Raw genomic sequence first — 17,139 nt, 5'->3', positions numbered from 1 at the left:
CAATGTTTCCTCTTTCCTGAATTCTTTTGGATTATAACAAACTTTTAAATATTCTATTTTAATTTATCTAATGTGTGTTTGACCCTATGTCTTTGAATAGCTTTAAATATTCATATGTTTGTTTTTTAAAAAAGAAAAAGAAACTTATCTTCTCAAGCTGCTTCTAAATGGTTTTCTGATTAGGAAATAAGGATTAGTATGGGAGGCAAAGTAAGATAGAGTGATCTGCATGCAATTTTTTACTCTGTTTCATTCACCTACTCCCAACATGAATTTGAGGGAATATTTACTGACGCTATATATTTCCTTATGTAGATTCCATTTATTGTCTAGTGTCCTTTCTTTAGCTTGAAGAACTCCTTTCACTATTTTTTTTTTACTGTTCTTCTTGGGCCACAGGTTTTACTTTATTCCATTTTACATTCAATATTGTTTTGTATAATAGTTTCAGGTATACAGCAGAGTGGTTACAAAGTGTTCCTCCCAGTATTTCAAGTACCCAGCTGGCACTGTACATAATTATTTCAATATTATTTACTCTATTCCTTGTGCTGCACTTTATGTGCCCATGAACATTTTGAGATTACCAATTGGTACTTCTTAATTCCTTCATCTTTTTCACCCAGCCCCTCAAATCCCCTTCCCTCTGACAACCATCAGTCTGTCTCTGTACCTATGAGCCTCTTTTGATTTTGTTTGTTTGGTTTTTTCCTCTTTGATTTCATATGCAAATAAAATCATATAGTATTTGTCTTTCTCTGTCTGACTTATTTCACTTAGCATAACACTCTTTAGGTCCATCCATGCTGCCACAAATGATGAGATTTCATTGTTTTTTTATGGCTGAGTAATATTCCATTGTATGTATGTACTACAACTTCTTTATTCATTTGTCTATTGATGGACACTTAGGTTAATTCCATATTTTTGCTCTTGTAAACAACATTGTAATGAACATAAAGTCACTTTCTTTTAAATTAGTGTTTTGGTTTTCTTTGGATATATACCCAAAAGTGGAATCTCTAAGTCATAAGGCATTTCCGTTTTTAACTTTTTGAGGAAACTCGACACTGTTTTCCACAGTGGCTGTGCCAATCTGCATTCCCATTGACAGTGCATGAGGGACCACTTGTCCTTTCAGTATTTCTTGTAAGGCAGGTATATTAATGACAAATTATATGTTTTTGTTTAAACATTGTATGTTTGTATGTCTTAACTTTTTTCTTTATGCACCTCCTCCCCTAGTTTGTTTCTTTTCATTGCCTTTTTTTCCCAGGACCATTTTTCTGGATACAGAATTTTTGGTTGACAGTGTTTTTTTCTTTCTACTCTTTGAATGCCATCTGCTATCTGGCTTCCATGATGAGAAATGAGGTATTAATCTTATTTAGGATCCATTATTACTCCATTTAACCATAATTACCTCCTTATATTATTTACATTATTTATGTTACCTCCAAATGCAGTCACATTGAGAGTTTCGGCTTTAACATATTAATTTTGTGGGGTACACAATTCAGTCCATAGCAAGCCCCAATAATAAAGTTTTCATATCAGTTGTATTTTTCAAGTTTAGAATTTCTATTTGATTCTTTAAAAATAATTTCTATTTCTTTTTTAAATATTTTACTTATTTATTTTTTAGAGAGAGGGGAAGGGAAGGAGAAAGAGTGGGAGAGAAACATCAACGTGTGGTTGCCTCTCATGTGTCCCCTACTGGGGACCTGGCCCACAACCCAGGCATGTGCCCTGACTAGGAATCAAACTGGTGACCCTTTGCTTCACAGGCCCATGCTCAATCCACTGAGCTACACCAGCCAGGGCTAATTACTATTTCTTTATTGATGTTCTCTCTTTGGTGCAACACTATCATCATATTTCCTTTTAATTCTTTAAATTTTTTTATTTATCTATTTTTAGAGGGAAGGGAGAGAAACATCAATGTGAAAAACATGCCCTTGAATGTGTCATGACCAGGGACTGAACCTGCAACCTACGCATGTGTCCTGACCAGAAATTGAACCAGCAACCTTTTGCTTGGCAGGACAACACCCAACCAACTGAGCCATACTGGTCAGGACTCTTTTAATTTTTTAGATAAAATTCTTTTTAATTATTTAAACACATTATAATTACTGATTTAAAACCATCGTCTAGTAGGCTCAGCTTCTGGGCTTCCTCAGGCATAGTTTCTATTGACTGTTCTCCTCACCCGTTCCTGTGGCTGGAGCATGCTTTATCATTTGTTTCTTAGTGTGGAGGGAACTGAGTATTTCAAATGACGTGGAAATCATGGATATAAGCTACCCCAGTGATGAGTCCAACAGTAGACAGAAATCAGCATGGATATACAAAAACTGAACGACATAATCTATCGGCTAGATCTAATTGACAATTATGGAACATGTCACCCAACAACAGCAGAATACACATTCTTTGCAAGTAGGTTTGGTTTTGTTGCTGGTTTTTAATGATTTTCCTGAACTAATTCTATAAAGTCTATATTCTTTGTCATGCATGGCCACTGAAGTTTCTGTTTGGTTAGCTTAATGATCAGCTAATGACTAGACAGATTCCCTTAGATACCTCAAACCAATAAATTTTCTTGCTTTCATCAAGAGTCTGTGTGGCTTCAAAGCTCTGACAGGCAGTTTACAGCTCTGCCTTTGCCTCATAGAGACGCCAAGTCAGTCAGAGGTGAGAGATTAGGGTCTTCTCAGATCTTTCCTCAGCATGTGCATAACCCTGCACATTTGTGTGGCTTTCTAAATACCTAGGAATATTCTGGGGCTTTTCAGAAACCCCAATGGGCACCTCATTCCCAGATATTTCTTTTAAGGTTTTTGTTAGCTCCACTGGCAATGCTGCCTCAGGCACATGCAATATTAAACAATTGCCATTGATTATTTTTGACAATGCCTTTCAAATAGCACTGTGTGCACAAAGTAACCTCTGAGTCAGGTAAAATAAAGACAAGCTCTGAGAATGGGGCTTTTAAGATGAGCTTTTGGGCAGGTCAGACAGGGACATGTCGAGGGGAAGGGACTGGGGGGGTTCCAAGCCTGTTTTGTCCTCTTTAGTGGCTCCTAGGCTCCTGCTTTTTTCAGTGACCACAGTTGCCATGTGGTTGGCTTTCAAGTCTGCCATGGAGCTGGTGGTAAGGAGATAAGATGGGCACAAATTAAATGCCACAAAGCTCATTGTTCTTTTTACAGAAATGTATTTTATTATGTAATTATGTAATTACATAATTACATAATATGTATGTAATGTAATGATGCTATTACAGTTGTCCCATTTTTCCTCCCTTTATTCCCCTCCACCCTGCACCCCCATGCCACCAGCATTCACACCCTGCCCCCCTGACCCTGCTGCTTAGTTCATGTCCATGGGTCAGAATTCCTAAATCTTTTTTTTTTAAGAGGTTGCTCCAGGGATTACAATACAGGCAGACCTCAGAGATTTTGTGGCTTTGTTTCCAGACCACCGCAATAAAGCAAGTCATAATCTTTTTGCTAGTGGAAGATCTTGCCTTCACTTTGTGAAAAACACAACATCTGTGAAGCACAATAAAGCAAAGTGCAATAAAATGAGGTATGCATATATATATGTAGGTATATATATACGTATACATATATAAATAACTTTTCAGTCTGTTTAGAATTACTATTTTACCACTTTAAGTGGAATGTAAAAATCTTAACACCTTATAGGTCCTTTTGCCTTACCCCATCTGTTGTAGTTGGTATATGTAGTATATCTACACCTATTGAAAATTCCATGAGACAGCCCTGGCCGGTGTGGCTCAGTGGTGTGAGTGCCAGCCTGCGAACTAAAAAGTCACTAGTTTGATTCCCATCAGGGCACATGCCTGGGGTGCAGGCGAGGTCCCCAGGTGGGACATGAGAGAGGCAAATGATTGACATATTTCTCACACATTGGTGCTTCTCTCCCTCCCTTCTCCTCTCTCTAACAATAAAGAAATAAACTTTAAAAATATTTTTAAAAAGGCCTGGCTGGTGTAGCTCAGTGGATTGAGCGCGGGCCTGCGAACCACACAATCGCCGTTCGATTCCCAGTCAGGCCACATGCCTGGGTTGCAGGCCAGTTCCCAGCAGGGGACTCACAAGAGGCAACCATACATTGATGTTTCTCTCCTTCTCTCCTTTCCTTCCTCTCTAAAGATAAATAAATAAAATCTTAAAAAAATTTTTTTTAAATTAAAAAAGCCCTGGCTGGCGTAGCTCAGTGGATTGAGTGTGGGCTGCAAACCAAAGGGTCGCCAGTTTGATTCTCAGTCAGGGCACATGCCTGGGTTGTGGTCCAGGTCCCCAGTGGGGGCAACGTCAGAGGCAGCCACACATTGATTTTTCTCTCTCTCTTTTTCCCTCCTTCCCCTCTCTCTAAAAATAAATAAATAAAATCTTTTAAAAAGAGAGAAAATTCCATGAGACAGCATTACATATGTGTGTGTATATGATTTTATTTATTTGTTTTTAGAAACAGGGGAGGGGAGGGAGAAAGAGATGGGGAGAAATATCAATGGCTTGCCTCTCATATTCCCTGACTTGTGAGCGAACCAGCCGTGATGCTCTGACCACAATCAGTCAGGGGCCTTTGCTTTGCAGGACAACACCCAGCCAGTTGAGCCACATCAGTCAGGGCCAGTGCTACATCTTTTGCTTTTTGCTGTCATATGTATTTTTGAAAACTTTAAAGGGGAAAAATATTTACCTAGATACTAACTGTTATTCTAGACATTTCTGATGCAAAATTCCCAGCCATTCTATTTGTTCTGTCCCTATATAAGGTGCATAGTTTTTATCCATCTGTTTTCAAGATATTTTCTTTGCCTTTGGTTTTCTGCAGTTTGGTCATTATAAGTTTGGGAATAGGTTTCTTCGAGTTCTCCCTGTTTGGAGATGGTTGAACTCCTGAAGCCTGTAAGTTTAAGTCTCTTGCCAACTTCTGGAAGTTTTTAAGAATTATTTTTCAATATTTTATCTGCATCAACATTATTTTCTCTCTTCTTTCCTTCTGAAACCCTGATGACATGAGTGTTAGACCTTTAGGTTTTTTCCCCACAGATTCTCAGCACTCTGCTCAATTTTCCTTCTCTTTGTCGTTCATATTTGATGTTTTCCATCAATCTCTCTTCAAATTCGGTGACTCTCCATTTACATCTCCATTCTGCTCTTGAGTCCATCTCATGAAAATTTCGGTTTTGTAACTGTATTTTTCAGCTCTAAAATTCTCATTTGGTTCTTTTTATACTTTTTCTTTCTATTCATTTTAAGAGTCTTCACATCTCCATGGATTATAATTATAACCAATGTTTTCCTTTAAATTGTGGTAAAAAAAACCCAGATCACATAAAATTTACCATCTTAACCATTTTAAAGTGTTAGTAGTGTTAACTGTGTTTATGCTGTTGTGTAACACATCTTTAGAGATTTTCATCTCTTTTTAAATTGATTTTAGAGAGAGGGAAGGAGATGAGAGAAAGAGAGAGAGATTTATTCGTTTGTCCTTTTATGAGCCCACATCCTTGGCATATGGCATGACTATCTAACCAACTGAGCTACCTGGCCAGGGCAGAAACTCTTTATCTTATGAAACTGAAACTCTGTAACTATTGAACAATAACTTCCCATTTCTCCCTCCTTTCAGTCCTTGGCAAATACAATTCTACTTTCTCTTTCTATGATTTTTACTACTATAGATACCTCACATAAGTATAATGAGACAGTATTTTTCTTTTTATGACTGGTTTAGTTCACTTAGCATAATGTCCTGAAGGTTCATCCTTGTTGTTCCATGTGATGAGAGTTTTTACTTTTTTAAGGCCAAAATATACTTGAGAAGAAAATGAGCTATCAAGCCATGGAAAAACATGCAGGGACCTTAAATACACATTTCTAACTGAAAGAGGCCACCCTGAAAAGGCTACCTACTGCAGATTCCAATTGTATGACATTCAGAAAAAGACAAAACTGTGGAGACAAAAAAAAAAAGATCAATGGTTTCAGGGATTCAGAGGGGAAAGGATAAACGAGCAGAGCACAGAGGATATTTAGGGTAGTCTCAGATTTCATGCTGCCTTTCAGTCTGGGCTGGGAGATAGTGTGCGTGGAAGGATTTTGGAAATTCACTCCTGATTTGGTGATTGACTTCCACTTTCCTTCCTCAATAATCCTGCCACCATTAACTTTTCAGAATTCCTGACTTAGGTGTTTCATACGTCCTACATAGGTTTTATATTGTATTTAATGAGAGAGATGGGATGGAACGTGTTTTCTCCATTTTGACAGGTTTAGAATCTTCTGTTCTTCTTTTTATTACTGGGTGTTATTTATATTTTTGGGTATAAGTAATTGTCAGATATATGTATTGTGAATGTTTTTCTCTCAGTCTGTAGTTTGCCTATTTAATTTCTTAGTGGTGTCTTTTGATGAGGAGACACACCTTTTATTTTAACGAGGTCTATGTTAAATTTTTTCTTCCAACTAATGCTCTCTGAGTTTTATGTATAAAATCTTTGTCTATTCCAAGTCTGCAAAGATATTCTCCAATGTCACTTTTTCCTGTTTTATTGAGCTAGAATTAACCCATACCATTGTAGTAGTTGAAGGTGTACAACATAATGATTTGATATATGTACATATTGGGAAATGATTAACAATAAGTTTAGTTAACACTCGTCACCTCACATAGTCGCACAGTTTTTTCTCGTAACAAGGACTTTTAAGATCCCTCTTAGAAACTTTCAAATACACACTACACGATGTCTATGTTGTTAACTATAGAAATCTTTGTTTCCTTTCACAAGACTTATTATTTTAGCTCTGATCCATTTGACTTAATATTACATATGATGTAAGGTAGGAATTAAGGTTCATCTTTCCCCCATGTATTTATCTGGTTGTTGCTGTACTATGCATTGGATTCACTCATATACATTAAAAAATAAACTCGAACTTTTCTATATTTTAAGTGTTTTCCCTATTTAGTTAATGCTTTATATTAAAATTAATAATAAATCACATAATTGGTAGATATATTAATTGTATTTCAACCAACTTGATTTCCTTTATCATTCTGCACATTTTATGTACTTTAAATTGTTATTTTTGAGAATGGGCCCATAAACTTTATAAAATTACCAAAGGTGTCCAAGGTACAACACATGTGAAAAACCCCTGTTGATGTTTCCACGTGTGGAAAATACTCAGCTTCAGAATCAAAGAGACCTGGTTTTAAATGCTCATTTGCTGCTTTCTAGCTCTGACCTTGGGCACATCATTTAATCTTCATTCATATTCCATACTTCCACAGATTCAGTAAATGTCTATTGAGAACCCACTTCCAGCCACTGTACTAAACATCTAACACAGACACATAGACATAACCTTTCCTTTACCCAGTTTACAACCGAGTGGGGGAGGCAGATGAGTCAATGGGTGGTAAGTGCTTTGATTCAGAAGTGATGGAGTGCTCAGTGGAGGGGTCAGGAAAGATTTCCAGATATAAGGACACTAAACTGCTAAGTAGACATTGGCCAAGCAAAGAGGGGCTGGAGTGACCCAGGCAGTGGAATGAACCCTTGATAGGTATGGCATGGTTGAGAAACAGAGAAAACCAGGCTAGGGAGAAGGAAGAGACAAGGTAGCAGAAGGGGTCAGACTAGTTTTTGTAGCCATCTTAAGGCATTAGCTTCATCCTAAGAGATATGGGAAGCCATTCATGGGTTTTAATCATTGATTGATTGTGGCAGGACCAGAATAAAAAATTTTGAAATCATGTTGGTTTTATGGAGAATGCACTGGAGCACAGATTTTCAACCATTTTTATTTCATGACACACATAAACTAATTACTAAAATTCTTTGGCACACCAAAAAATATTTTTTGCTGGTCTGACAAAAAATAGGTATAATTTTGATTCGTGCACACCAAGATGGCTATTCTTGTGTTGGCTATTGTTATGCCTCTTTTTTAAAAAGATTTTATTTATTTATTTTTAGAGAAAGAGAGGGAGAGAAATGGCAATGTGTATTTGCTTCTCACACTCCCCCACTGGGGACCTGGCCTGCAACCCAGGTCATGTGCCCAGGTCATGTGCCCTGCAACCCAGTCATGTGCCCTGACTGGGAATAGAACTGGCGGACCCTTGGTTCACAGGCCAGCGCTCAGTGGATTGAGCTACAATCCACTGAGGTACACCAGCCAGGGTGTCATGCTTTTAGTTGAAAATCTAAGGGAAAAGAGGTCAATCAATGCCCCTGACTAAATAATCAGGTATTGCCATGTTTTAAAAATTCTTGCAGCACATTGGTTAAACATCACTTCACTAGAGGAATCATGACTGGAGACAGTCAAAATGAGTTGAAAATTATTGGACAAATCCAAGTGAGAGAGGGTTGTGGTAATGGGGTGGGAGAAGAATGGATAGATTTGAGTGGTTAGGAGATATACTCAATTAAGTGGATGTTGGGGACTCTGAAAAATGGAACCTCCTCAGATTTCTACTTGGACGGACAGAATGAATGATGGTGCCATTCACTGGAAAAAGGGTAGGCCTATGGGAGAACACAGGGTCAGATTTGCATTTTGGGTGTGAGTGACTGAGGATGTTTTGCAGACTTATGGCCATATTGGCCTGAAAATTGGAAGAGAGGTTTGGGATGGGAAGCCATCTATGTCCATATGGCAATTTGCCAAAGATAGTATTCCTTATGTTTTTCTGAGGTTCTGTTCAACATCTTTTGATGATATACTGTGTGGTGGATGTGGGGGATACCTCAGTGAACATGAAGACTGGGTTTCTCCCCGGCTACCTCTTTAAACTTGTTCTTAATCTGTAAAATGAATATAATGAGACTAAGTGAGATGAGGTGAGGTAATGGCACCTGGCTCTTCAATTTTTGTCTTCCGTCCTCAGAGACGGAAGAAAATATACTAAGTTACTTTTGCTTTTGTATCCTTTCTCGGCCGGCTTTTCTGCGCAGGCGCCTTGGATCGCCCGATTGGGGGCGGGGCGGGCCCAAACCCTAGAGGTCTTCCCTGGGGGCCAGGACCTTGACGAGCGTAGGGTGCGGCTGCTTGGTGACGTCATCAAACTGCGCTTCCCGTAGGGCGGGACCTGAGCGCGACAGCGCGGCCGGCGCCCCTGGACTGGCTTGGGAAACGAAAGTGAGGGAGGAGCCGACGGCTCTGGCAGCAGCAGGGCCAGGCTCGGTGGCGGCGGCGGCATTGGTGGCCTGACCACCCCCCTCTCCGCTCCCTGGCAGCCTGCCCTCTCCCCTCAGTGTGAGTGCCGACGCGCGGCCCCGGGGGGAGCGAGCGGGCGGGCGCGCGGGCTCAGCATCCTCCTCTCCACCGCCGCCTCGCCCCCCCAATCCGCGCGCGGTCTTGACCCTCACCGCCTCCTCGCTCTCTCTTCCTCCTCCCTTCCCCCCACCCCGCTCCTCCAGCTCCCGGGAGCCAGAGCTGCTGCTGACTTCGTCTCTGCGCACACATTCACACACTCACGATATCTTCAAATGAGAAGACCGATCTGGGCAGATGGGAGCTCATTTCTCCCCTCTATGGATAGGGGTGGCAGTGCGAAACAGAGGCCCCGGGAGAGAAGACTGGAGAGGGGATTATGAAACCCTTCCCTGAGGAAGCAGCGATTAGAACCATGCCTTCTGCTTAGAAGTTCCCTGCCAGAGCGCATTTGGGCCTGTGTAGGTCACTTAAGCTGGGCACTAGTTACCCGTAAGGCCTTACCCTCTCGGGCTTCAGTTTTTTCCAGTGGAAAAATGAGAGCGTTGGATTAGATGATTTGGAAGGCTCTAATCTAAGGTGGTTTGGAGAGGAGCGCCAGCATCTCCTGCCTTTCACACAACTATCTCCTCGCCTTTACTTGCACCCACCCCCAAACTGTCCACATTGAGTTTCCCCGCTTCCAGCCTCCCCCAGACTCGCTAAGAACCACAGGGACCTTTTTCCTTTTGTTAGGAACCTTTGTTGGGGGGGAGGCATTTAAGATGGGTTTAAAGTGAAATGTGGCTCAGCTTGGTCTTGCTTTCTGTTTGTCAAGTGTCTTCCGTTCTTCCTGCGGCCTCAGGATAGCCCCTGCCTGTACTTCACTAGAGGCTGCCTCCTTAGGAAGGATGAGATTGAGCACTGGCTTGACTGTCTCATCTTTGAGCTGGAGGGAAGTGAAACATGTGATTCAGGGTTTTGTGAGGTTTAGGGGGTCAGTGGTATATTTGGATTTTATTGCTCTCTTGATGCTATTACTCATACTATATAACCTTCGCATGTTCTTTTGCCCCTGCACCAACCCCCTCACCAAGGATTGCAGCCCTGCTGGCCACCCACCTGTTTGCTATGTGTTGAGTCTTCTTACAGCCAGTTGGTTGTGTATAAATCACACGGTATTCGCTACTACTCTTGCTTGCTCTTTAACTTGATAACCTCTTAAAATTTCCAGGTCTTCATAATCTCTGTTCCACCCCATTTTTTTTTTAATGCACACCTCATGTACCCGTGGGAATGGATGGTAGTGGCATGGTACCTGCCTGTTTTTATTTTTTTTTTAATTTTTTGGTGGAGGTGGCTTTCTCTTCTTAAAATTATTGCTTTTGTACTTGAGTTCTATACTATGGCCACCTCCAGTTCTGATAACATTCCCACTCTTATTTCCTCAGTCATAAGTCAATCACTGCTTCCATTCTTTACTCTGGTGAAAAACTTTCCCACTGTTTTCATGTTTTCAGACATCCTGAAGTAAACCAAAAGCCAGTATTTGTATCATATTATGTAATATCGTAATTAACTTGGTAAAATAATAACTGATGGAATAATCATTCTGGGTTGGTCCCCTTCACCTTGGAAACATTGGTTAATATTCATTAGGTTTCATAATAAATTCCCACTGTACATGGTTGTTACATGTGGGCAATGTTACCTTAAAAGTATAGAGTGACAAATTTCCAAGGCTTTCCCCGCTGTGCTATGTGGAGTTGGTCCATGACTTTTTGGTATCTGACCCCAGTGGCCAAAGGCCTCTGAGTCTGTGAGTACCACATTTGCCAGTGAAACTAATAGCTATTTTTGAAAACCAGAGCTTGACTAGCAGTCCTTACTGGACTTTGAGGAAGAGGCTATTCAAGTTCTGGCACTGAAAGTTTTTGGAGTTGCCAAATCCTGACTCATTTATACTTTAGAATTCCTGCTCTGATCCTAGTGACTGACATGAGCAGCCAATTGTCTGGGTTTATGGTTGCAGTAACAATGAAGAGGAGAAATGACCCGGAATGCACTGCCCCTATCAAGAAACAGAAGAAAAGAGTTGCAGAGCTTGCCCTGAACCTCAGCTCTACATCTGATGATGAACCTCCCTCCTCTGTCAATCATGCAGCAAAAGGTATGCTTGCCTGTGTGGTCTGAGGCCACTGGTCACCTGGTTATTTGACTCCCTGGAGCCCGAATTGGGCAGCATACAGTCCACTGCTCCTTGAGGAAAATTAGGCAAATTCTGCAGAGATATGTTGACTATAGACTCTCTTCCCTTTCTTGCCATTCTCCTAATAGGATGGGGGACTTGTCTTAAATAAAAATTGGAATTTTTACAGAAATGTGTTAGTTTTGTTGCTGGTCCTTCAGTAGGTGGCACTCTTTTGCTGCCATAAACCAAGTTGAAGTACAGGCATACCTTCAACAGGACACTACAAGCTTAGTTCCAGACCACTGCAATAACGTGAATGGTAATAATTTTGCTGGTGGAGGGTCTTACCTTCGTTGGTACAAACCACAAATCTGTGAAGTGCAGTAGAATGAGGTATGTCTGTAGTGGTGAGCATCAAGTGTCCTGTGCTCTTAATAGTTGTTAATGATCCTGAGGCTCTCTGCTGCAGCAATCTGGCCTAATTCCCCTTAGGTTTTTGCATTGTTTTTTCAATTCCCTCAGCAGGAATTGGAACATCCCTGTATTCACTATTTACATTAAGCTCAAAGGATTTTGCTGATCTGATTGAAAGTAGCATTTTGCTTTGCCTCTTTTTTAGGCTTGTGGACATTGACAATTTCTTTCTCAATTTCTTTCTCAAATTCTCTCTACAATTTCTTTCTCACTAAGAAATTGTAAAGTGTCTAGGAGCTTACCCCAAGTACCAAGCAATTAATAGTAGTCCCATTTGCATTTACCTTGACTTACTAGTTGTATTAATTTCCTATGACTGCTATAACAAATTGCAGACTAGGTGGCTTAAAACAAGAGCAGTGTACTCTTCACAATCCTGGAGACTAGAAATCTGAAATCAAGGTGTCAGCAGGGCCAAACTTCCTCCTAAGGCTCTTGGAAGGAATGCTTTCCTCCTCTAGCTTCTGGTGGTTGGTAGCAGCGCTTGCTATTCCTTGGCTTATAGCAGCATACAGTCTCTGCCTCTGTGTGTCTGTGTTCAAATTTCCTTCTTCATATAAGGGCGTCAGTCATTGGATTAAGGCCCACCCTAATACAGTATTGCCTCATTTAATTTGATTACATCTGCAAATTCCTATTTCACATTCCCAGGTGTGAGGTGACATGACCTTTTGGGAGATACTATTCAACCAGCTGTCGGGCATTTTGGGTCATCTGCCAGATCACTGGTAAATTGGAATGAATTTGGTAGCAGATTGGTAACTGTAAGGGTGTGAAGCATCCTTTGAGAAAATACAGCTTATTCCTGAGTGTGGGCTAGTTGAAGGGCAGTTACTCTTTAGCTGTACTGAGAAGCTGGTCCAGAGAGAAGCTTGACAGGTATTACAGCTAGTGAAGTATTTGACGTGGCTGTGGTCCTGGCTGGATAAGAGACTCTTATAAACTTGCTTTGTGGGGATATGTGTGCCTTGAAAGTTGTCACAGGTGAATTTCAGGGTAGGTGAGGAGAACTATATGTAGCCGAGGTTACTAAATAGGAAGGTAAAGAATATACTGGGTGCACTTGTTCTAGGGACTATTGAGGAAAGGGAGTTTTGATAATCACTTGGGATTTGAGAAGCTTGGTGAAGATAGATGGTCTCCTTGAGTAGGGCTCTGGGGTTTTAGGAGAGAGAGACCCAGAAGGGAAAAAGGGAGAGCATGTGTGGGGGAATCAGTGACGCTTAGCTGGTGGTAGTATATGGTTCCAAGTGGATCTTGGGGAACATTTGCTCTCAAGTAACAGCTCTTTGAAGTGAGGAGAGGACCACTTCCACATAGAGGAAGGTAAGTGTATATGGTTGAGGATCTTTTAAGTGAACCAGTCTGATTTAAATTTTAAGCTTTCAAAACTGTGACTTTGAATTGAGATTATCTCCCTCCCCCTATAAACTCCCTTTGATTGTACCAAATAGCTTTAACCTTTTCTGTAAGTAGCACCATATGACTCAGGATTGACTCCTGCTGTCGTGTGTACAGAATGGGAATCTGGAGGTGGCCGGTACCTTGTATGCTTCCGGCAATAGGCCCTTTGTCCCTTTCATTTGCAGAAAATGAAGCAGGAGGCAGAGGCAAGCAAACATTGCTAGATTTCCCCGAGTCAACTTACTTTAGTAAGGGGCAGTGCCACACTGACACACAAACTCTGAGGGCTAGAGTCTAACGTCTTCATCAGCAAGATTGGGCCCTGTGGCTCCCCTGCCCCTCTACACTATGCCCAGCATGGTGGAGTAAATGTTAAGTAAATATTTACCTAATAAAATTGATAGAAGGCAACAGTAGTATCTTTCCAAGAAGCTTAAAATGCTTCTCCACTTTCATTTTGCCTATCCCCTCTTCGAGTCTACAGAAGGTCATTTCATTAAGTATTTATAGTCATTTATGCCAGTTCTGTACTGCATTGTCTCCTCTAAGGCATCCTCTGGACAGTGTGCCGTCTCGCCAGGCATTGTTGGCTTACCCACTCAGGTCACAGCTTTGAAGCATGTGCGTTCCAGCCCCACTTCTCACTGGACGTACTGTTCAGAAGGGTGATTGGAAAATGCTCTTTGGGGAGGACAATTAGAAAAGCAAACAAAGCAGTGGTTACTATTTCTGTCTGGGCCTTGTTTGTGCTTCTGCCAGATCAGTCTGATGACTCATTAATAGATCTATGTAGTTTAATCAATTTGTTTATTTTACATTATTGACAAGGTAGCTGTATTGCCAGGTTATAAACTGATATGACCGAAGTAAAGAAGAAAAGGGGATTTTGTTTTTATGGCCACTGTAGCGTCATGTGATTTTTTTAAAAATCATTTTAAGAGGAGTTTGAAAGCATTTTCAAGCCCAAATAAACCCTTGGAAATTTGCTATTAAATAACAACCTTTTGAAGTAAGGAGAGACAGATAGAGGTCATTTTCATCTCGTTCTTTTTGGTTCTTTCTCACAGGGAGACTATGGTATAGACCCCAAGACAATTTCCTTTTCTCCTTAGCAGTGCTTCCAGTCGGGGCTTCATTCAGGCCCTCCCACAGTGTGTTGCTTTGGAAGTTGCCAGGGTCCTTCACTGGCACCACACTAAAGGTGCCTTCTCCCTACCAGGTTTAATTCTTCCCTAAGTAGGTTTTTTTCCCTGAAACACCATTGCTTTTCTGTCAGTCCAGATTCATGACCTTAATCAAAAACTTCCTTTATCGGTATCTGTTTAAATTGCTCTAACGAGTCACCATTTGTCTGCCATGACAGAGAAATTGAGTCTTTAAACAAGAGTGAGTGCATTCCACAGCAATTGTTAGACATGATAGGATGTTTATTAAAGTCCATAGTTTATTCTTCTGCACCTTTGTGCTGCTCACCTGGGCCACTGGTGGTCGGATCTGCCTCTCCCTGTGTGTTGTCACTGTCATTTCTAATCTCAGCGTGTTTGCCCTGCTGTTCTCCTGCAATGTGGAAAAAATTGCCAGCAGCTGGGAAACCTCTGATTCTTATATAGAGCTAACCTCCCTTCTTTAAAATGACTCAAGAGTAAGGTTCTGGGCCTCTTTCAGGTGGAGAGGAAATCTTCAATGAAAACTCTGAGTAATGTTGTGGGTTCTCTGGTAGGTTTTAGAAGGGGAGTTCCTAGGGAGGTAAATGGGAATGCCACCTAGCCTTGGCAAGTTCTTAATGAAACTAATGATTTTAATAGACTGACCTTATTACTCCCCTTAATTTATATCCTCATTACAAGAGTGTCTGTTCAATGTTTGCTACATTTTTATCAGCCTTAGGAGGCCAGACCTCCTCTTCAGTTTCTGCTGCAGCCACAACAGTTGTCTCCTTTTTATCTGAAAAGAGCGGCCCTGAAGGCCCAGGGATAAAAATGAGGTGTGGCTGTGGTAGTCTGGGGAACTTTGTCTTAAATCATGTCAGGCTAAGAATTGGCTTCAGAACACCACATGAAAGAGAAATAAGGATTATCTGTTTATCCATCACACATCTCACAAAGAAATATCTAGCAGGGTGGTATTTTAGCTCCCATCAGCCTCACTCTCAGGACCTGGACAGGTCAACTGTACATTAGGTGACACCTGGGCAAGAGGAGTGGAGGGGAAAGATCTCTGTCGGTGCCAGAGTGTGTGGTATTGGGATTTTGCACCAGTGTTGTCACTGATTTGCCTAATGAACCTTCCACCCAGATGTGGTTCTTTCTGTCACTTTGGTCCAAACATGTTGTGAAGACCAAGAAAACAAATGATCTCTCTCCCTGAGGTTTGAGGGTGGCAGAAACCCTGCATGCTCAGGAATGATATTCATACCTTTGAAGGATGCCTGTTAATGGGTCTGCAAGCAAACCTAACATCCTGGCAACTCACAAGAGCTGGACCAAGTGCACATTCTCCATCAAGGACCCCAGGTTTTCCTAACCTTTTCATAGATAGACCTATGAGTCCCCAGATAGCTGGTGAAAGGAATAATAATTGATTTAACATTGTAGGTTCTGGTAAGTCAGGACCTGGATCCCTGGGCTACCCTGCAGGAAACTGCCCACAGTCCTGGCACCACCTCTTTCAGGATTAAGCAGTACCTATTGGAGGCGTGGAAGCAACTGAGTGAAGAGAATCTGCACCTTTGGAAGGGTGGGTCTTTGGCATGTGGGCACTCTTCCAGAGCGAATCTCACTCTTCCTCGTGGGAGATAAGACTAAGCCCAAGCTTAGTCTTCAGCCATTCAGGAGGTCTTTTCCCTCAGAAACACTGTTCTCTGAAGATTTCTCTGGAAAGGAACCAAACTCTTCCCAAGGCTTGGAATGGTACTTTTTCAATAGCATTGTATTTTTTACCCTAATATTTAAACTAATGTGTTCTTATTTCGCCCATAAAAAAGCAGAAAAGCGTGAAACAAAATAAATATCACTTCACTTCTCAGTTTCCATGGTTACTCATTGTTAATTTTCTGGGTCTTTCCTTCTGAGTGGCACTCTGGCACTCTGATGTGTGCTGCATTGGTCTGGGTAAACAAGTCAGCTCCTTACTAAGGGAACTGGATAGCCACCTTAAGGAGGAGGGGCAGATTTGGTGCCTCTTGTGCACAGATATTCTCAACCAAAATTCCTCTTGTTAACTGCTTAGGAGCCAGGATTTTGGTTTTTACATTTATTCTGATTTTTTCGCACATATTCACATTTGCCTTTTCTTTTGCAAAATATTGTATCTTTTAACAATGTCTATTTATCTTAGCAATTCTAGTTTTTTAAAAGATTTTACTTATTTATCTTAGAGGGGAAGGGAAGGAGAGAGAGAGAGAGAGAGATATCAATGTATAGTTGCCTCTCGTGCATCCCCTGCCAGGAACCGGGAACTGGCCTGCAACCCAGGCATGTGTCCTGACTGGGAATTGAACCGTGATCGTGTGGTTCACAGGCCTGTGCTCAATCCACTGAGCTACACCAGTCAGGGCAGCAATTCTATTTTTAAGCCCTTGTAGTAGTGCCTCATTATATATAGCATAGACCTTTTATAGAACAGGTCTTGAACCAAAGTTGTCAGATCTATTAAACAATAATACTAGATAATACTAAACAATACTAAACAATAATAATAGATAATAACAGTAGATAAAAGTCAATAATAAATAATACAGTCTAAGTAGGACTCAGTTCTCTTTCAGGATATAGTATTCCATCCTCATGCTTAAATTTTTGGTTGGTGTTTTACCTTTAAAATATT

At 41.1% G+C, this 17,139-nt stretch overlaps 1 protein-coding gene across 4 annotated transcripts in view; it reads left to right on the top strand.

The window, feature by feature from the left end:
* The first annotated feature begins 9,146 nt into the window (after positions 1-9,146).
* Positions 9,147-17,139, top strand: part of CMTR1 (cap methyltransferase 1) — a 44,628-nt gene continuing 36,635 nt past the window's right edge. For 2 of the 4 annotated variants that reach the window (XM_037063272.1, XM_037063270.1), the window contains exons 1-2: positions 9,147-9,308; positions 11,278-11,415. In XM_037063272.1, the coding sequence (XP_036919167.1) occupies positions 11,283-11,415 (133 nt within the window). In that variant the 5' untranslated portion in view covers positions 9,147-9,308; positions 11,278-11,282. The remainder of the gene's footprint in view (positions 9,309-11,277; positions 11,416-17,139) is intronic. The other 2 variants (XM_037063271.1, XM_037063269.1) reach the window with 1 other exon arrangement.

Source organism: Sturnira hondurensis, unplaced genomic scaffold, assembly GCF_014824575.4.
Source record: "Sturnira hondurensis isolate 20B ecotype Veracruz unplaced genomic scaffold, ASM1482457v3 Scaffold0014430, whole genome shotgun sequence".
In the NCBI taxonomy this organism is placed as follows: Eukaryota; Metazoa; Chordata; class Mammalia; order Chiroptera; family Phyllostomidae; genus Sturnira; species Sturnira hondurensis.
This window is presented reverse-complemented; position numbering and strand designations above follow the sequence as displayed.